The sequence below is a fragment of the Bos indicus x Bos taurus genome, chromosome 5 (assembly GCF_003369695.1).
Source record: "Bos indicus x Bos taurus breed Angus x Brahman F1 hybrid chromosome 5, Bos_hybrid_MaternalHap_v2.0, whole genome shotgun sequence".
Taxonomy (NCBI): domain Eukaryota; kingdom Metazoa; phylum Chordata; class Mammalia; order Artiodactyla; family Bovidae; genus Bos; species Bos indicus x Bos taurus.
In genome coordinates, this window is record NC_040080.1 from 62,914,550 (window position 1) to 62,936,873 (window position 22,324).

The following is a 22,324-nucleotide window of genomic DNA, read 5'->3' on the forward strand; positions in this document are numbered from 1 at the left end:
ATGATAATAAACACAAGCCTAATGCTCCAGGAGCGCATGATCTAATAAGGAGGAGGATGGCTAACAAGAAAATACGTGTGATAGCATAATGTAATAAATGGCATTATAAACATTAAGGGTGGAGTGTTAAGAAAGGAAATTAAGACACCTAGAGGACTTCCCTGGAAAATCCCATGGACGGAGGAGTCTGGTAGGCTGCAGTCCATGAGGTCGCTAAGAGTCAGACACGAATGAGTGACTTCACTTTGACTTTTCACTCTCATGCATTGGAGAAGGAAATGGCAACCCACTCCAGTATTCTTGCCTGGAGAATCCCAGGGACGGGGGAGCCTGGTGGGCTGCCGTCTGTGGGGTCAGAGTCGGACACGACTGAAGTGACTTAGCAGCAGCAGCAGCAGCAGCAGAGGACTTCCCTGGTGGTCCAGTGATTAAGACTCTGGGTTTCCACTGCATGGGGTATGGGCTTGGTTCCTGGTCAGGGAACTAAGATCCCGGATGCAAAAAAAGACCCCTAATATTTGAGGGTAACAGAAGTCTTCCCAGGGAAGATAACATTTAGGCAGAGATCCAAAGGTTAAGAAAGAATTGATTAAGGAGAAGAGATCAGCAAGTGTTCTTGGCAGAGGAACCATCAGGGACAAAGGACTAAGGCTCAGAGAGAATATGGCTCATTTGATGAACTGAAAGTAGTTCAGCAGAATTGAAGCCGTTTGACCAGAGTTAAGGAATGGCAAGAAATAAGGCTGGATTGAGTAGGACCTTAATAGTTAAGCTAAGAACTTTTGAACTCTTCAGATAGTTCATTAAGGCTGACTTCCCTTCTGTTCTGGTAGTTGGCTAGAAAGATTGTGCTAAGTGAATGTGTGGAAGTCAGAGGATATGCAAAAATTAAGTGACAGCTTAATTTCGGCTGTAAATTCCTCTTCTTGTTTGCCCCACAATGCCATCTTGGGGTGGCATCTGATAAGGTAAAATTTCATAAGAGCTGTCCTGGGACTTCCTTGGTGTTCCAGTGGTTAGGATTTGGTACTTTCACTGCAGTGGCCCAAGCTCAATCCCTGATTGATGATTTTCAGAAATAAACAGTAAGGGAGATACTAGGGCTCCATTGCTAGGCAGCACGATAACGATAATACATGCAAATTAATATCAAATTAAATTTGTTCTAAGTTACATTTTATTATAACACTAATTTCTGTTCACTGAAGTCTGAGCAAACATGTACAGAAATCAGTGTTGCTAATTTGGTGATACATGTTAATTTTAAAAAGGCAAAAAGAACACTACTCTGAACACTTATCTTCCTGTGCCCAAATGAAGAGGATAAAACAACTACTAGAAGCTGAAAAGAAAAGAGACAAAGCAAGACATGTTGTCTACTTGAGTTTATTCTGTTCTTTTTAAAAAAAGGAAAAAAAAAAAAGAGGTGAGGGATGGAAGGGGAGATAACCCATAAACACTGTGAACAGGAACCAAGACTCCAAGACTTGGGTGTACTTCCCCAATCCTCAACCTCAGTTCTCCAAGAGACTCCCACCCACCCAATTTTCTTTTAAACAAGACACCCAAATCAGCAGCAAAGGTACCTGGGATAGTCACTGAGATCTTGAATACTGGGGATAGGAGAGAGAGAGAGAAGTCCAAAAAAACAGGAGTTAGGGGAAAAAGGGAAGGAATGAGGGAGAGGCTAGGCTCTGGAGGACGGAGTCGGGCCATGAGAAGTGGAAGTGAGCCAGTCCAGGGATACCCCTCCCGACTGCTGCTGCCCACGTTCCCCAGGACCCCAGAGAGCCCCACGGTTTGTTCTGCAGTCCATCCCCTAATCCCCAAAGGCCTCACAGGCCCAGCTCCAAGTCCTCAAGCTCCTCCTCCAATGCCCTCCTCCTCGCTAGCTTCTCCAGCTGCTCTTTGCTGGGCTGGCTGATTTCTCCAGCCTGGATCCGCTGCTGCAGCTCTTCCACCTGCCGAAGCTTCTTCTTTAGATTCTTTATCTTCTTGGCCTTCTCAGTGGTGGCAGCTGAGTCGGGCTGGTCTGAGGCAGCCGTTGGCGCTGCCCGGGAGGCCTGTGGGGCACTGGGGACCTGGGCTGTCTCTCCCAGGGACACTTTCTCAAGAGTCCGGCTCAAGGCCTCCGCCTCCCCTTTCTCTTGCTGCTGCCGCCTCTTCTCCTTCCGCTTCAGGTTGCGTTTGGCAGTCTTGGAGAGGGCTGGCTCACCGCCTTCAGGCCTGGAAGCGGTGATGGGGGCAGTGGCCTCTGGGCTCAGGCCAGGGGGCAATTCTGGTTTACTCTTGAAAAACTTCACATACTTGTTCTCATACCTGTGGGGAACAGTGTCAAAGAATCACTGACTTTTCAAGTCCTTTTCCCAACCTCATAATTTACATCAGCCTTTTCATTTTCCTGCTGCCTTCCTCTCCCTCCGGGCCCTCCCTGGCTTTCCTCAGCTCTGCAGATTGGAGGGTCCCTAGGTTTTGGTGGCTGATGGTAAGGCCTGCGATGCAGGAGACTCAGGTATGATCCCTGGGTCAGGATGATCCCCTGGAGAAGGGAATGGGAATCCACTCCAGTATTCTTGCCTGGGAAATCCTATGGACAGAGGAGCCTGGTAGGCTACAATCCATGGGGTTGCAAAGAGTCAGACCGAGTGACTAACACACACGTAGGTCCTAAAGCTCTGGATCTCTGAATGCTTCTACAGATTCTGCTGATCAGAGGCCCTAGAAACTGGACTAGTCAGTCATTTGGTTACTCATCCCTCACTCACCCCTGCATCGCAGCCCCCTCCTTCCATTTCTTAGGATCTTGGGACCAGGAAATTCACATGTTCTTTCTTGCTGTATGGTGCCCATTAAATACCCCCACCTCATGCCTAACCACTCACACTGGGACCTCCTCCTGGGGCACATAGCCTTCTTTCACCCTCCGCTGCTTTCGCCAGGTCCCGTCAGGTCGCTGTGTTGAGGCGATGTACTTGCCTGAAATGGGAGAATTAGGTTGGAGAGTTACTCTAATTTTCAAATAGCTCCCAAGATGAAAGAATGCATGAATGCATGGTTTCCCCCAGTCCCTTCCACTAAATGTACCCATTAAGGCATTCTTTTCTCATATCAACCTTTACTCTCTATTTACTGAGTGCCTATACACTGTATAATACACCATTCCTGCCCTCAGAGAGTTTCTACCTTAATAATCTAGTTGGCAAGATGTGGCAGACACAGAGGAAGTTTAAAAAAACACAAGCGACATGAGGACATCAAAAGATAGTACATGAATAAGAAGCCAGGAAGGGCAAAAACAAGAATCATAAGAGGGAGAAATAACCAGAGATGTTATAGAAAATAAGTTTTACTAAGGTGGATGGTTAAAAACACTGGTCAACTTTCAGGAATCCATACTGTAGAAATAAAAGGACCAGCACACAAGGCTATATGCAAAGGATGCTCACATTATAATAATGTTGCTACATTATTTAAATTAGCAAAAAGCTGAAAGCAACTTGAATAGCCATCAACAGATGACTGAACAAATAGATGTAGGTCATCCGCAGGATATAACACCATGTTATTTAAAAAAAAAAAAAGTTAGATACAAATGAACTGACCTTGAATGGTATCCATGATATACTAAGTGAAAATGCAAGCTGGAGGATAATATGTAGAGATCCTCAAACTTTTTTCAGAATCTCCCATACACTCTTATTTTGTAATATTATACATTTCATGATGAGATTTGTTTTTAAATCATAGCCATTGATGTTATCAGAAAACTCTTTACTGTGAAGCTGTTGTGCTCATAGTGGCAGATACAAGTTTTCCAAAATTCTAATTTCCACTTGAAGGCTTGAGTTTTATCACTGGCAATAAGCACTGTCAGTTGATATCCATGAAATGACAGGCTCACTTCTTTCATTTACAGGAAAATGCCTATCAGATACTCAGGTCTGAATTATAGTTTGTCAGTCTTTCTTCCAAGTAAAACTAGAGTTCCATGAAAAGGAAGCTGGTTTTAGCTTGCATGTTGGACAACTGTGGCAGTGCTATTCCTTGAGAGGCCACGTCACTTCAGGGGGCAGCAGTGTCTCATGTTTCCTTCCCATTTAATTCACAGAGAACACTAAAAAGATGTGTAATTTTCAGTTATAAGATGAATAAGTTCTGGGATATCAGGTATAGCACAGTGACTATAGATAGCAAAACTGAAATATATACTTGAAAGTTGCTGTGAAGAGTTTTCATGTTCTTATCATAAATCAATGAAATGGTAATTATGTGAGGTAAAGGGTATGTTCAGTTCAGTCACTCAGTCCTGTCCAACTGTTAACTAACCTTATTGTGGTAAACCTTTCACAACATATATAGTGTATCAAATCAAATCACTACATTGTACACCTATAACATTGTACATAATGTTTTATGGCATACCTCAATAATGCTGGAAAAATAGTAAATAAAAAGATATGTATTTAAGGGCCAGCCAGGGTTTAATCAAATTAATAATTTTTAAACTTTTGAAATAAAAAAAAATTTTTGGCCATGCCTCTGGGCATGTGGGTCTTAGTTTCCTGACCAGCGATCAAACCTGTGCCCACTACAGTGGGAACATGGAGTTTTACCACTGCACTGCCAGCCAAGTCCAAAATTAATCATTTTTATTGCATCATCAAGGACATTCTTAAGTGAAACTGGCATTATTTATTATAAGCATGTGGCAGTGAAAAACACAGTGACTAGTATAGTGTTGGTCCCACCACCTTGACTAGGGCTAAAGGGTCACAGTTTTACCCACCATTCCTTTTGTACCCTCAGTACAAACCCTCAGTAAAAGACACAAATAGCATCTTAGTACATTATCAAAATAGCTGTGCTTGTAGACCTCTGGAAAGCGTCTTAGGGAATCCCCAAGGCTCCTGGACAACATTTTGAGGAGTGCTGGTGTAGAGGAGGCTCCCATTCTTGTTGGGGCAAGGACAGGCACTTAGAGGCCCATACAGTTTGTGTATAGGGTCAAAGGGAAAGGTGTGGAAGGACACATACCAAGATTATCAAGACTTTAATGCTGGTTACCTTAAGAGGGACAACCTGGAAGAAGATGTAGTAGAAACCATTAACCTTTAATAACATAAGTTTTACAAACATATATTTATATCTTATGTTACACATTTTTTTTTTTACTATAACTTCTGTTTTAAAAAGGGGAGGCAAGAAAGTAAAAAAGATTAAAAAAATAAAAAGTCAAGTCTAGAGCCTCCCACATGGATTACACAGTGTTATCTGTGTTCATAATGCAAACATCATTTATAAACTAAAACCAAAAAATATGAAAGAAAAATGGATAAGATTTGACAGGTAGAGGGGATGGGAGAAAGGACAAACATGAGCCAAGAAAGGCTTGGATTGTGGGGATGGCCTGGAGTATGCAAGGATCAGAAAACAGAGGCGTGCAGGAGAACCAGACAGTTCATGTTGGGGAATAAAACAAAGCCACATTGAAAACTACAAATAGGGCCATGTCTTAGAAAGTCTTAAAAAGGTCAAGGAATTCAGAATTTATCGGTGAATGAAAGAGGAACACTGAGAACATTGCTTAGCTGCAACAGCTTAGAGACAAAAATAAAAACTCAGTAAGGAGAAAACAGAGGCTCCAAGAGAGGACTGAGATTAGGACTTTGGAGAAAGAATCAAACTAAAGCAAATGAAAATGGAAGGAGAATGGATTCTAAACAGAATCCTATTCTGAAACAAAATTTCCAACATGGCAGTGTATTCGGCCTGGGGAGGACATGGTGACTAGACCAGCCTGGCTGAACCAGGGCTGATGTAAAGTAATGAGAGAATGTTCAGACTTCGAAATGCCAGTTAAGGAGCTTAGTATCTGGCACATGGCATGCATTCACTAAATAGCTGTCAAATGAATGAATCTTTTATCCAATGCAGAGTTTTAGGGCAATTAATCTGGCATGATGAAAAGATGAATTGTTAAGGGAAAACATTGGAAACTGGGGAAATCAGTTAGGAAAAAAAAGACTGCAATAATCCTGGCATGAGACAGAACTGGCTGAAAAAGGAAAGGAAGAAAATGATGCCAGATATATTATCAAAGAAACAACAAACAGCACTTGGTAATTCACTGACTGGGGGAGGGGTAAAGACTTTTAAAGTCAAAGACAACACACTTTGTTTCAGTAAAATCAATCTTGAAAATTTAGCATGAGGAAATAGTTCCAACTGGAAAAAACAAAGAAAAAAGAGACCAAAGAGAAAAAAAGATTCATGGTAATCGTGAAACCATGGCAGTATTTCTAAATAGCTAAAAATTAAAACCAAGCCACATCCAGCTATATAGGAACGGTTTATAATACAGCCATTAAAAAATGATTTTAATCATTAATATGATGTAATGGAATGTGAAACATATATATACTATGATTTCTGATATTAAATGTTAGATTCATAAATTACAAAAAGAATGTGCAATATGCAAAGCTATGTTTGGTGATTGTATTATGAATAACTTTTCCTTTCAAAAATTCAGATTGTTATATTGTGGGTTTTTAAAAATCTCATTTTGGGCTTCAGATCTAAACGGCTTAGAGAATGAGTACACAAAGGAGGGTGAAATTATTTTTGACTAGGTGACTTATAAAGATTTTATGTAGGACAAAGCAACTTTGTGATCTTGGGAAGACAAGCAAGATTTAGACAGGTAGGGGTAGGGGTGTGCTTATGAGGAAAGAGAAGAAAGGGAAGTAGTTCAGGCTTTTAGGACAATGTAAACAAAGGGACAAATTAGTCATTCACCTACCTAAATTTCTTCCTGGATTCCTGTTTCCCTCAGGGTATTTGGATGGACATGAAACCACACACAAAAGCATTCTTGACCCTGGTCTTGCTAGTCTCCAGCCTCTATGCCACACTCTGCTCTAGCCACTGAAATAGTCACAAATCTCACCTTTGTCTTTATTCTCTATGCCCTTCCTTTGGCGTGGAATAGACTTTTCTTCTTATCTTAATGACTACTGGCCTTTAATTTTTATGGGCTCCAAAATCACTGCGATGGTGACTGCAGCCATGAAATTAGGAGACGCTTACTCCTTGAAAGGAAAGTTATGACCACCCTAGACAGCATATCAAAAAGCAGAGGCATTACTTTATCACCAAAGGTCCATCTAGTCAAGGCTATGGTTTTTCCAGTGGTCATGTATGATGTGAGAGTTGGACTGTGAAGAAAGCTGAGCGCCAAAGAATTGATGCTTTTGAACTGTGGTATTAGAGAAGACTCTTGAGAGTCCCTTGGACTACAAGGAGATCCAACCAGTCCATCTTAAAAGGAGATCAGTCCTGGGTGTTCACTGGAAGGACTGATGTTGAAGCTGAAACTCCAATACTTTGGCCACTGGATGCGAAGAGCTGACTCATTTGAAAAGACCCTGATGCTGGGAAAGATTGAGGGCAGGAGGAGAAGGGGATGACAGAGGATGAGATGGTTGGATGGCATCACCGACTCAATGGATATGGGTTTGGGTGAACTCCGGGAGTTGGTGATGGACAGGGAGGCTTGGCGTGCTGCGGTTCATGGGGTCGCAAACAGTCGGACATGACTGAGAGACTGAACTGAACTGGTCTTTAAAGGTCAAGTTCAAGTATAAACTCCTCAGTGAAGTCTTTCCTGACCTTTCCACCCGAAACCCATTTAGAAGTTGCCCTTTGTGCACTCACAGCACCTGTTTTGGCCTTTTATCAGGATCTAATGTTTAACATGATTGTTTGCTTGCTCGAGAGTAGAAACTTTGCCTTTGATCTTTGAAGCACAGGGCCTGAACCATCGAAGACTATAATCAATTCAAATTAACAAATAAATAAATCTAAATATCATATTAGGGAACAGGAAGAATCCAGCATAGTTTGGGCAAAAAACACATGTAATGGGAAAAGAGACTAAAAATAAGTTAATCAGAATATGAAAGATAGCCACCTCCTCTTGAGCTGGAACTCAAGCTTCTTAATGTGAGAGAACAATGAAGGCCATTAAGGGAGTGGAGATGATCTGCTCAAAGCAGTGCTTTAAGAAGGTTAACCCGAAAATGTGTAACATAAACTAAAGGCAGAGGAAAAAAAAAACACAATAGTTTCAATGTGAGAAGACTTGATTTAAATGGTCTGTATGGATGTTGAAAAGAAAATGAAAGAAAAATTTATTATAAAGAGTAAGACGGGATCTCAAGACTGCCAACATTTGAATGAGAGGAAATTATTGCGCTACAGTGGATTTAATCTGGTGCTTTTCACGTTGTCTCGTATTTTTCACAACATATCTGTGGGTACACGGGCACACAGTAATAACATTCTTCACACATGGATTTTAAATGTTTATTGAGTACCTGCTGTTGTGGCAGGCACTGTAACAGGAGCTAGAGATACAACAATGAATAAATAAAGTAAGGGTCTTGCCTTCTTGTAGCATTCATTCTAATGAAAAAGAAAGGTAAGAACACTAACTGCAATATCACTCTTGAATGTGGACAATTTGGAGGAGAATATAAACTACTGATATACAGAAAATCCAAAGGAGAAGACAATTTTGTGAAAATGACTAATTCAACTCTAGGAAGGCAGTGTTTTTACATGGAACTAAGGAGAGACAGCTGGGGCTTCCCTTGTAGCTCAGTCGGTAAAGAATCTGCCTGCAGTGCAGGAGACCCAGGTTTGATCCCTGGGTTGGGAAGATCCCCTGGAGAAGGAAATGGCAACCCATTCCAGTATTCTTGCCTGGAGAATCTCATGGACAGAGGGGCCTGGTGGGCTGTAGTCCATGGAGTCACAAAGACTTGGGCACGACTGAGCGACTAACACACTAACACACAACACAAGGAGAGACAGCTAGGAACAGACGTTTAAGTAAACTGCATACAGATTACAGTTGAAGGCTTAAGACTAGTAAAGATGGAATGTGAGAAAAGATAGGGACAGAAACTTCTTCAACAGCCATCCTAACTGGAAACCGCTTGGAGATACAAACAGCCCATTATCACAAAGGAGCACCTATTTTATGTTATCTTTGGTTTCACTCTCTGGCCTTGATGGTATCCAAGTGAAGTGAAGTGAAAGTCACTCAGTCATGTCCGACTCTTTGCGACTCCACAGACTATACACAATCCATGGAATTCTCTAGGCCAGAATACTGGAGTGGGTAGTCTTTCCCTTCTCCAGCGGATCTTCCAAAGGTAAAGTCAAAAAGGAAGGAGAGATTTACAGATTCCTAAACCTAGAAATAAAAACCATGGGCAGAATATCATGGGCCGGGAGGAGCAACGCCCGAGGCCAGGGGCGGCGGCCAGGAGGACCAACCCCACGTCCAAGGAGCGGTGGCTGCGCAGCAGGCGCAGGAGGGCCTAGAGGAGCTATCCCACGTTGAAGGACAGGAAGGGTGGTGGTGAGGAGATACCCCTCACCCAAGGTAAGGAGCAGCAGCTGCACTTTGCTGGAGCAGCCATGAAGAGATACCCCATGCCCAAGGTAAGAGAAACCCAAGTAAGATGGTAGGTGTTGCAAAAGGGCATCAGAGGGCAGACACACTGAAACCATACTCACAGAAAACTAGTCAATCTAATCACACTAGGACCACAGCCTTGTCTAACTCAATGAAACTAAGCCATGCCTGTGGGGCAACCGAAGATGGGCGGGTCATGGTGGAGAGATCTGACAGAATGTGGTCCACTGGAGAAGGGAATGGCAAACCACTTCAGTATTCTTGCCTTGAGAACCCCCTGAACAGTATGAAAAGGCAAAATGATAGGATACTGAAAGAGGAACAATACCCAGCTGTGGATATGACTGGTGATAGAAGCAAGGTCTGATGTTGTAAAGAGCAATATTGCATAGGAACCTGGAATGTCAGGTCCATGAATCAAGGCAAATTGGAAGTGGTCAAACAAGAGATGGCAAGAGTGAATGTTGACATTCTAGAAATCAGGGAACTAAAATGGACTGGAATGGGTGAATTTAACTCAGATGACCATTATATCTACTACTGCGGGCAGGAATCCCTCAGAAGAAATGGAGTAGCCATCATGGTCAACAAAAGAGTTCGAAATGCAATCTCAAAAACGACAGAATGATCTCTGTTCGTTTCCAAGGCAAACCATTCAATATCACAGTAATCCAAGTCTATGCCCCAACCAGTAACGCTGAAGAAGCTGAAGTTGAACGGTTCTATGAAGACCTACAAGACCTTTTAGAACGAACACCCAAAAAAGATGTCCTTTTCATTATAGGGGACTGGAATGCAAAAGTAGGAAGTCAAGACACACCTGGAGTAACAGGCAAATTTGGCCTTGGAATACAGAATGAAGCAGGGCAAAGGCTAATAGAGTTTTGACAAGAGAACGCACTGGTCATAGCAAACATCCTCTTCCAACAACACAAGAGAAGACGCTATACATGGACATCACCAGATGGTCAACATCGAAATCAGACTGATTATATTCTTTGCAGCCAAAGACGGAGCAGCTCTATACAGTCAACAAAAACAAGACCAGGAGCTGACTGTGGCTCAGATCATGAACTCCTTATTATCAAATTCAGACTTAAATTGAAGAAAGTAGGGAAAACCACTAGACCATTCAGGTATGACCTAAATCAAATCCCTTATGATTATACAGTGGAAGTGAGAAATAGATTTAAGGGCCTAGATCTGATAGATAGAGTGCCTGATGAACTATGGATGGAGGTTCGTGACATTGTACAGGAGACAGGGGTCAAGACCATCCCCATGGAAAAGAAATGCAAAAAGGCAAAATGGCTGTCTGGGGAAGCCTTACAAATAGCTGTGAAAAGGAGAGAAGCGAAAAGCAAAGGAGAAAAGGAAAGATATAAGCATCTGAATACAGAGTTTCAAAGAACAGCAAGGCAGATAAGAAAGCCTTCCTCAGCGATCAATGCAAAGAAATAGAGGAAAACAACAGAATGGGAAAGACTAGAGCTCTCTTCAAGAATTAGAGATACCAAGGGAACATTTCAGGCAAAGATGGGCTCGATACAGGACAGAAATGGTATGGACCTAACAGAAGCAGAAGATATTAAGAAGAGGTGGCAAGAATACACAGAAGAACTGTACAAAAAAGATCTTCACGACCCAGATAATTACGATGGTGTGATCACTGACCTAGAGCCAGACATCCTGGAATGTGAAGTCAAGTGGGCCTTAGAAAGCATCACTACGAACAAACCCAGTGGAGGTGATGGAATTCCAGTTGAGCTATTTCAAATCCTGAAAGATGATGGTGTGAAAGTGTTGCACTCAACATGCCAGCAAATTTGGAAAACTCAGCAGTGGCCACAGGACTGGAAAAGGTTAGTTTTCATTCCAATCCCTAAGAAAGGCAATGCCAAAGAATGCCCAAACTACTGCACAATTGCACTCATCTCACATGCTAGTAAAGTAATGCTCAAAATTCTCCAAGCCAGGCTTCAGCAATACGTGAACCATGAACTTCCTGATGTTCAAGCTGGTTTTAGAAAAGGCAGAGGAACCAGAGATCAAATTGTCAACATCCGCTGGATCATGGAAAAAGCAAGAGAGTTCCAGAAAAACATCTATTTCTGCTTTATTGACTATGCCAAAGCCTTTGACTGTGTGGATCACAAGAAACTGGAAAATTCTGAAAGAGATGGGAATACCAGACCACCTGATCTGCCTCTTGAGAAGTCTGTATGCAGGTCAGGAAGCAAGTTAGAACTGGACATGGAACAGACTGGTTCCAAATAGGAAAAGGAGTACGTCAAGGCTGCATATTGTCACCCTGCTTATTTAACTTATATGCAGAGTACATCATGAGAAATGCTGGGCTGGAAGAAGCACAAGCTGGAATCAAGGTTGCCAGGAGAAATATCAATAACCTCAGATATGCAGATGACACCACCCTTATGGCAGAAAGTGAAGAGGAGCTAAAGAGCCTGTTGATGAAAGTGAAAGTGGTGAGTGAAAAAGTTGGCTTAAAGCTCAACATTCAGAAAACGAAGATCATGGCATCCGGTCCCATCACTTCATGGGAAATAGATGGGGAAACAGTGGAAACAATGTCAGACTTTATTTTTCTGGGCTCCAAAATCACTACAGATGGTGACTGCAGCCATGAAATTAAAAGACGCTTACTCCTTGGAAAGAAAGTTATGACCAACCTAGATAGCATATTCAGAAGCAGAGACATTACTTTGCCAACAAAGGTCCGTCTAGTCAAGGCTATGGTTTTTCCTGTGGTCATGTATGGATGTGAGAGTTGGACTGTGAAGGCTGAGCGCCAAAGAATTGATGCTTTTGAACTGTGGTGTTGGAGAAGACTCTTGAGAGTCCCTTGGACTTCGAGGAGATCCAACCAGTCCATTCTGAAAGAGATCAGCCCTGGGATTTCTTTGGAGGGAATGATGCTGAAGCTGAAACTCCAGTACTTTGGCCACCTCATGCGAAGAGTTGACTCATTAGAAAAGATTCTGATGCTGGGAGGGATTGGGGTCAGGAGGAGAAGGGGACAACAGAGAATGAGATGGCTGGATGGCATCACTGACTGGATGGACGTGAGTCTGAGTGAATTCGGGGAGATGGTGACGGACAGGGAGGCCTGGAGTGCTGTGATTCATGGGGTCACAAAGAGTCGGACACAACTGAGGGACTGAACTGAACTGAAACCTAGAAATAAAAACCATGGGCAGCATATAAAGATCCTTAGGTAGCATCTTTTTTTTTTTTTTTAAGTACGTATTTACTTTTATTTATTTAATTTGGCTTTGTGGTATGTGGATCTAGTTCCTTTACTAGGGATCAAACTCAGACCCCCTGCAGTGAAAGTTCAGAGTCTTAACCAGGTACTGCAAGAAAATGCCCTCAGGAGGCATCTTTGAGAACCAAAAACAAAGCGGTTAGAGACTGCTACCGTAAGAACTTCGTAAATTTTGTTATTTCCTCACATCTCCTGTTTTATAATCCTCAAACTGTTTCCTTAAATTGAAAAAGGCCTAGTTTTCGGGGGGTGGGGGTGGGGAGACAGTGAAGATACAACACAGGAAGGCTTGAAAGAACTCCAAAGGGTGACATGGAAGTGACTGTTAAAGGTGTGTTGAAGCCCTGGTGCCTGCTTCAAAGTTAAGATCAGGGTTACAGATCTGAGCCTGAGGATGACCTCGGGGCCACCAATTATAAGATTCAGGTGTGGTTTCTAACGTAGACTATTAAAAGAGAAGACCCAATTTGGAGGAGTGACCCCAGAAAAACAGTCCTGATTATTTTCCTCAAGAAAGAAAAGGTGTCAGAGACACCAGGAAGTAATCGTAGAAAAGAAAGACTGAGACAGTACTATTCCATGGAGACCAAGAGTCTGAAGGTAGGCCAGGTGATTAACAGTATTAAATACTACAAAGGGATTAAGGAAAAGGAGAACTGAGAAGAAAAAGGTTATTGATTTTGGCAATTTGGGAATCCCTAATTATGTTCAAGAATACAACTTCAGAAAAGTAAAGTGGTCAGAAGCCAGACTACAAATTAATTAAATGCAGTAAACATTTATTGAAAGCCTGTGAGAAAAATCCTCTACTAAATGCTACAGAAATTATCAAGATCAGTAAATTGGCCCCCGCTTTCAAGAAATTTACAGTTTAAGTAAGGAGAAGGGTGGACAAGTTAGGTAAACAAAGAATAAGATAAAAATATAAATGTCTTGGGACTTCCCTGGAGGTCTGGTGGTTAAGACTCCACTCTCCCAAGCAGGGGTCATGGATTTGATCTCTGGTTGGGGAACTAAGATCCCAGATGCTGCATGGTTCTGCCAAAAATATATAGATATAGATATATATGCATGTTTTAGGTATTCCTAAGAGACACTGATACATACTAATAGGCGATTTCAAGAGAATAAATAACCACACCCTACTTGATGGGTGAAAGTGACACGAAATTAGGAAAAACTCAGGGACTTGACCTCAAAGACTATGTAATAGTAAATAATAACAATAGTAAATCAGTGGCTGATATTTGTGTAGGCAGAGAAAGAAAGGGCATTCTAAGAATAACAACAAGCAAAACTATGGCAGTGTAGGGACTTCTCTGGTGGTTTAGTGGCTAATACTCTACACTCCCAATGCAGAGGACACAAGTTTGATCCCTGCTCAGGGAAACAGATCCCACATGCCACACCTAAGAGTTTGAATGCCACAGCCAAGATCCAGTGCAGCCAAATAAATAAACATGAGTAAATAAATACAAGAACCTTTCAAAAGCAACACAATTTTTTCAAACATTTGACAGAGCCGGATCTTGGCATCTGTGGCATGTGGGATCTGTGGATCTGGATCTGGATCTGTGGCCTGTGGGATCTAGTTCACTGACCAGGGATCAAACACAGGACCCCTCCATTGGGAACTCGGACTCTTAGCCGTTGGACAACGAGGGAAGTCCCAAAAGCAACACAATTAAAAAAAAAAAAATGATGGCAGTGTAAAACTCACAGTATGTTGAAAACAATTAGGAAAGAACATTAATAAGTGGCCACAATACACCAGGAATTTTACATATACTACTGCAGTGATTCTAGACAATAGGTAGATTATCATCATCTACAGCTGAGGAAACAAAGCCTTCAAGAGGTCGAAGATACGATTAAGATCACAAAGGCAGCATGTATTAATATGTGCAATCTGAACTCAGTTCTGATGTGATTACCTATCAGCTTACTGATATGTAGTTTCCCTTGCTTTATACTTTACTGCCCAGTTTCACTGGAGGATTTAAGCAGAGACATAGTGTGTGAAAGGCTTTCCTTGTGGCTCAGCTGGTAAAGAATCCGCCCGCAACGCGGGAGACCTCGGTTTGATCCCTGGGTTGGGAAGATCCCCTGGAGAAGGGAAAGGTTACCCACTCCAGTATTCTGGCCTGGAGAATTCCATGGACAGTCCCAGGGGTCGCAAAGAGTCGGACACAACTGAGTGACTTTCACAGTAATAGTATGTGATGATACTGTATTGAAAAGTGGTTTGTGCTCATACTAGAGAGGAGTATCTTTAATGTAAGAGCAAATAGGCTGTATGTTAATTTGATAGCCAATTCCAAAAAGATAATAGCAGCTACCTTTTACTGAGTGTTTGCTTCATTCCAATTAATATAAACATTCAGTATTTATACTAATTTGCCCAAAGTTACAATGTCAGTAAACTGCAGAATTCGAATCCAATCTGTGGGTTCTGAAGGCTATGCTTTTTACACTACTATTGTGTATTGTGTTATAAGTGAAAAAGAATACCAGAAAGTTCAACCTCACTAGTAATCAAAGGAAATAAAAATTAAAACAATAGAATATTATTTTAATCTATCAAAGCAGTAGAATTTTTAAAGATAAGAATTCCAATGTAGTCAAAGAAGTGCTGAAACCAGTATTTTCACATATTGTCAGTGGTAAAATCCTTTAGAAAGCAATCTAAGCAAGGGAATAAGGTAGTCCTAACATTTCGCAGCATTTCCAAAAAATATCGTTATATAAAACACTACTTCTGTAAGATATTAACAAGGGTTACCCCTCAAAATTTCTTAAGTTAGAAATTCTGGGTTAAAACACAGGAAAAAAAATTTGTTTGTTCTTACCAACAAAGACTTAAACACATTATGTTCTTATTCATGTGAATATTCTGATGGGAATATGGTTTACAGTGTTTCTCAAATTTATTTGACCACAGGAACCTTATTTTTATTTTAGCCTTTTATTTTATAGCACATCTCACAGGACTACTAAGTGTTCTGAGAGTTACATCCTGGAAAGCACAGCCATTCAGTATGATCCGAATTATGTTAAATAGATAATGCTGTATATGTGCATAGAAAGAAAAACTAAAAGGAAACATTAACTGTAGTCATCTTTGGGCTCTGGAATTACCAAACATGCATGTGACTTATACTTTACACTAGTTATGAAAATATTTTCTAAGTTTTCTATAAACAATATGAATTTTATAATTAATTAAAAATAAATAAAAGTTTGTACCCTCCAATCCAGTAAGTCTATTTCTGAGAAATCTATCCTAAGAAAAAATCCTAAATGCAGACAAAAACATTCATCGAGTTTTTATAACAAAATTCTAGAAACAATCTGGAAGTCCAATAACAGAAAAAAGGTAACAGGGTGCATGCTCAAATAAAACACTCTGCCAGTATTTTAAAAGATGTTTACAAAGAGTTTTTAATAGCAAGGAAAAATATTTATGTCATGAGGTTAAATGAAAAGGCAACACATAAAAACGTAAATACCGTCTGATTAAAAAATGTTCTTAAAGTGCACAGAAAAATAAAGATCAGAAGGGTATATGCCAAATTTAACAGTTGACAAATTATACTGAACAACTTTACATAATTAAATTGCACTTGAGCAGTAATCTGGTAACAGTGTGTCAAACCGGAACAGAGAGACAGAGGTAGAACAACCATTTAGGAGGTCATGGCAATATCTGCAGGATAAAGGAAACTAGAATTTTATCAGGCAGTTAGATTGACTCAAGTATTCTGCTTGATACTTTGCACATATAATTTCTTCTAAACCAAATCTTTACATAAAAAGTAACAATTACAGAACCATGTCTTAGGTACTGTCCATGTGCTTCCTTAGGACTTAGGTACTTTCTTAGGACTTCCCTGGTGGCTCAGACAGTAGGTAAAGCGTCTGCCTACAATGTGGGAGATCTGGGTTTGATCCCTGGGTCAGGAAGATCCCCTGGAGAAGGAAATGGCAATCCACTCCAGTACTCTTGCCTGGAAAATCCCATGGACAGAAAAGCCTGGTAGGCTACAGTCCATGGGGTCACAAAGAGTCAGACATGACTGAGCAACTTCACTTTCTTTCTTTCCTATGTCCTAGACATGTACCTTAATTCATTTAAATTTTAATTAATTCTCACAATAATCCTATAATGTAGGAGTTACTATTCCTATTTCATTGATAAGAAAACTAAGTCTTGGATTTCCCTAGGCTTAAAATTCCCAGGCCATATAGCTAACTAATACTGAAGATGGAATAACGGTAATGGCAACAGGAGGAGAAAAATGATACTTTGATTGAGGGGGTGGGATTGAAAGACAATGTGAAAATAACACCCCAGTTACATTTGTTGATAATAACAAAAACATCTAGTGTTCTGATCTTGGTTTCCTACATCATTCTTCAGTAAAAAGAACAAGGGTTCCTTGGAGAAAAAGACTACTTTAGTTCTGGGACAGGAAATATACAAGATGAGCCTGGAGCACCTTCTAGTGTCAAAAAGGAAGCACTGAAAAACAACAAAAACAAAAAACCCAAAACAACAAAAACCTACACTGATGAGGGTATGTCAAAGGGACACAGGGCCAACTAAACCAGCTCTCAATGTTCAAAGCTGGAACATCTGAACAGTAAAATAAGTAAAATAACCCAACATCCATATTGATACAAATAAATTCAGTTCAGTTCAGTCCAGTCACTCAGTTGTGTCTGACTCTTTGCAACCCGATGGACTGCAACACGCCAGGCTTTTCTGTCCATCAATAAATTATTGAATAAATGTATCATGGAGAAGAGAAAAATCTCCTGTGCAGATGAATTCCAAACGTGTATAAATATTACATTCTTAAAGGAAGTATAACTCTTTAAGTGTGGACTGTGGATAGTGACTTTCTTCTGAAGAGTACAAAACAGAAAGGAGAAGGGGGAAAAAGTAACTTCACAGTGGAGAAATCTTACAAATACCACCTCTGGCAGGAGATCATGGTAACTATCAAGAGTAAAAAAAAAAATCGACGTGATACTATGTAACTTCAATATGATACGATGAAAATATCACTTTACTTCTATGGTCCCTCTCTAAAAAGCACTTTAGTTCAGTTCAGTTCAGTCGCTCAGTCATGTCCAACTCTGCGACCCCATGAATCGCAGCACGCCAGGCCTCCCTGTCCATCACCAACTCCCGGAGTTACTTAATCCCAGTCTAATCATGAGAAAAACATCAAATTCCTACAGAGGGGATCCTACAAAAATACCTGGTCAATACTCCTCAAAACTGTTAAGGTTATCAAAAACAAGGAAAGTCTCAGAATCTCTCAGAGTTGAAGGTGACATGAGAACTAAATCTAATAAGGGATTCTGGAACAGGTTAAAAAAAAAAAAAGGTAAAAACTGAGAAAATCTGAATAATGTATGGACCTTAGTTTATAACGCTTCCCTGGTAGCTCAGATGGTAAAGAATCTGCCTGCAATGCAGGAGACCCCAGTTCGATTCCTGGGTTGGGAAGATCCGCTGGAGAATGCATAGGCTACCCACTCCAGTATTCTTGGGCTTCCCTGGTGGCTCAGCTGATGAAGAATCTGCCTGCACTGCACGAAACCTGGGTTCGACCCATGGTTTGGAATACTGGTTCATTAATTGCAATAATAATCTCATACTAATGTATGACGTTAATTAACGGGGAAACTGAGTTTAAGGTATATGGAAATTGTCCATTTTCTCAATTTTTTCTGTAAATCTAAAACTGTTCTAAAAAATAGTCTATTTAAAATTTAAAAAGGGAGAAAGAAAGAGAGAAATGATGCAATAAGTTCATCTTAGGTTGGCTAGAACAGTGGTGCCTTTAGCAGAAATAAGGAAAAACTGATAATGATTTTGGTCAGACTGGATTTAAGGTGTGACAGTATATCCAAGAATAAAAGCTACTCACCAAACAATTAGAAAAGGGAACTGACAACTCAGGAGAGAAGTTGGTACTAGAAAGAAGCCATTGTAAAGACTTAAGAAACAAGGAAATTTCCTGGCAGGCCAGTGGTTAGGAAGATTCATTCGGTACTTTCACTGCTGTGACCTGGGTTCAATCCCTGGTCAGGGAACTAAGATTCTGAAAGCCGTGAGGCCAAAAAAGAAAAAAAAAAGTTAAGGAACAAGTAAGCAGTAAGGAAATGGAAATAGTATGTGTGAACCTGATATTCAAATCAGGCTATGAAAAGGAAGGAAAGAGAAATAACAGACCTTAACTTAATGAAATAGAAAGTGAGGCCAGTTGCCACAAGGAGAAGGGAAAGTCACAGAGCTGAGAAAGGTAGGGAAAATAGCCATGTTAGGATGTAAGCATATGGAGAAAGAAGAACTGGATGCAACTTCCCTGGTGATCCAGTCGCTAAGACTCTGCGTTCCTAAGGCAGAAGACCCAGGTTTGATCCCTGGTCAGGAAACTACACCCCACATGCTGCCACTAAGAGTCTGCATGCTGCAACTAAAGATTCTGCATGCCACAACTAAAGACTCAGAGCAGCCAATTAAGAAAAAAAAATTTTTAATAGAAAGAAGAATTGGAGAAAATCCATGACCTTGACAGAAGTTAACATTGTTATATTACACCCAATGTGCTGCAGTCCATGCCTTTTCTCTAGCCATGCACTGTGGCCTAGAAGCAGAAGCCAAGAAAAAAGTTGATGGGTATGATTCAAGATAACAGAAGTGCTTGCTTAGTACTGAAGATCAAAATGAATGAAGAAAGCAATGAAGGTAGTGACTGGTCACAGAGATCCAGCAGGGCAGCATCAAAAGTAGTCACAACAGGGATTTCCCTTGAGGAGCAGTGGATAAGAATCCATCTGCCAATGTGAGAGACACCAGTTGGATCGCTGGTCCAGGAAAATTCCACATGACGTCCAGCAACCAAGTGCATGTGCCACAACTACAGAGCCCGAGTGCTGCCAACTGCTGAAGCTTGTGCGCATACAGCCTGTGCTCTACAACAGAAAAGCCAAAGCATCACAAGAGTAGCCCCTGCTCCCCACAACTAGAGAAAGCCCATGCACAGCAACAAAGACCCAGCTCAATTAAAAATTAATTAATTTTTTAAAAACTAAAAAAAAAGAAATAGTCATAAAGGTGCTGGTAGACTCAATGAAATGAAATGGAGAAGAGGTCAAGGACCAGAGAAACTAAAGAGGGCAAAAAGCTGATTCTATGGGTGTGTGGAAGTAAAAAAGGTGACTGAGTAAGGAAGCTAAAGTAAGTGATGGGGAGCCCTGTCACTGGTGGTGTTCTGTGTAGTAGGATATGTAGTAGGTGCAGACTGCAGTGGTTCTGATGTGTAGCTGGCTTGAAAATTCAAAGGAAAATCAATAATCTCATGTTGAGGAATTATAAAAGTATTGCAGGGACTTCCCTGTTGGTCTAGGGGTTAAAAGTCCACCTTGCAATGCAGAGGACACAGGTTCAATCCCTGGTAGGGGAACTAAGACCACACATGCCCTAGGGCAACTAAGTCTGTGTGACCCAATGGAAGATTCCACATGACACAACCAAAATCCCCTGTGTGGATGCAGCCAAATAAATAATAAATATGTATCTTTAAGTATTCCATAGATGCTAAGTGGAGACACTGAGAAACAGAATGAAATGATATGATACGTCTTGTCCTTGTGGGCAGTGGATGTTGACCCTGAAGTTTTAGAGAAAATGCTACAATTGCATGGCAACATCTTCCAGGAGAATTACAGTGACAGTGGTAGATCAATGATCTGGAAGCAGCAAGGGAAAGCAAAAAAGCAGTGTGATTCCTTCTCTTCTACACGGTCACATGAGAACAGAAGATACCTCTTGGGAGGGTAAGGTGAGATGTCATATCTGAATTTTCATTAAATCAGTTTAAAAAAAACAGTTAATAAGTAGAAATGTACTGGACAATGAGTAATATTTTCAAAGCACACATCAAAAGAGGCAAATTGAAGAAGTACCTACTATGTAGAGAGCAAGAGAACTTGTACCACTTTGAAAGGTGATGTTGCAGAGAAGTAGCAGAGACTTGGGTTGTCATTAGATACCATATGAGAGGTGGGTTGAGAAGTAACATGGAAAACAAGAAAAGCAAGAGGCATAAACGTATATTTTAAAACAGACTGCATGTACCAAAGTACACACACACACTCACTGCTATTACAAATACACAATGAGGACTACAAAAAAACAGTAACTCCTTGCCTTGCACAGCATTTTATAAATTGCTTTCACATATACTATCTTATTCGACTGTCACTGAATAGATACGCACATTTTTCCTAAAGATGAGGCAATTAGGATGGGGCATAGCCAAAATGAAAATCTTGATTCCCAATTTTCAACATATCAACCTCACATACACAGCAGACACTTCAGCATCTCAATCAGCCAAGATGGAAAATCTTCTCTGACTAGAAGAAATAGTGGGTTCTATAAACTTGTCAGAGGACTTGAGAGGCCACTAGACACCTTCTCGTTTACCTTCTACCACCTCAGATCCCTCAACTCTTATCACCATCACCAGAGAAGGTACCGAAGGGTGATGGGTGGTGTTATCAAGGAGAGAACTCCAGCTGAAAGTTGTATTAGGTTCCTCTTCTCCTCACACCTCTGGACCTCAGTGAACTAACAATTAAGATGAGGAAGAGTGGAAAAAGAACTATGTAGCAATGAGGAGGTCTCCAACAGATACAGTTTTGATAAATAGTATTTAAAAGGGGCTCCGGTAGGGTAGAAAGCAGGTACACTGAGAGATGGGGGAGGGGAAAAGGGGGGGATCAGGAATTGGAGGGAATTGAGAGTGGAGGCGCCCCCAAGCTGAAGAACCCAAAAGAGATATGGGAGCTCCAAGTGCTGGAGAAAAGCTAAGGGCTCGTGAGGGTCCTGGATCAAGGACCAGCATTGAAGGACCCCAGGGCTTGGGTAACCGGAAGCGGAGACCCCCGAACAAGAGACCAGAAGGGGGCGCAGGTGACACCCCCGTAGGAGAGAATGAATGGGGAAGGCGGTCCGGAGGGCGGGGCAAAGGAGGGGCCCCGGGATGGGCGGGGCACAGACCCCTTTCTAAGTCCGAACCCCTGCCCCGAGAGCCCGGGGAGAAGCGGCTCCGCGACTCCCGCACTCACCGCCGGTCTCGTCAGTTACATAGGGAGTCGCCATCTTGAAAACGCAAACCACTTCCGGCGTGAGCGGGCTGGGGTCCCGCCCCCCTCCCCACCGGAAGTGGAGTCCTGATCGTAACAAGCCACCATTTTAGTCTTAAAGGGAGAGTACACCATTTGGTGGACAGAAGTGAAGGAGGCGGAAAGAAGCTGAAGACTAAAATAAAATAAGAGCTGTAGCCTCTTTTACTGCCATGGATACCAGTATTGGGCGCCTGCTGCGTATTTAGCAGTTGTCTGGGCGCCGAGAGAAGTTCCGAGGCACGGCCCCTATCCCACAGGCACTCTTTCGTCTGTCTAGGACCTGCGGGAGAAAAGGGGGCAAGGCCCACCTGCATCCAGAAGGCGGGGGAGAGGGAAGGCTA

At 41.6% G+C, this 22,324-nt stretch overlaps 1 protein-coding gene across 2 annotated transcripts; it reads right to left on the minus strand.

Moving 5' to 3' along the window:
• Window positions 1–1,370: 1,370 nt before the first annotated feature.
• On the minus strand, window positions 1,371–22,023 carry PYM1 (PYM homolog 1, exon junction complex associated factor). Of its 2 annotated transcripts, XM_027542174.1 has the most exons (4): window positions 21,924–21,972; window positions 20,761–20,823; window positions 2,883–2,976; window positions 1,371–2,319 (listed from the first exon to the last, which is right to left on the minus strand). In XM_027542174.1, the coding sequence occupies exons 1-4, from the start codon at window positions 21,955–21,957 to the stop codon at window positions 1,836–1,838; spliced, it is 675 nt and encodes a 224-aa protein (XP_027397975.1). In that variant the 5' UTR covers window positions 21,958–21,972; the 3' UTR covers window positions 1,371–1,835. The 2 variants fall into 2 exon arrangements, with proteins under 2 accessions (XP_027397975.1, XP_027397976.1); XM_027542175.1 differs by lacking the exon at window positions 20,761–20,823 and having other exon boundaries at window positions 21,924–22,023.
• Between the last annotated feature and the right edge of the window lie 301 nt (window positions 22,024–22,324).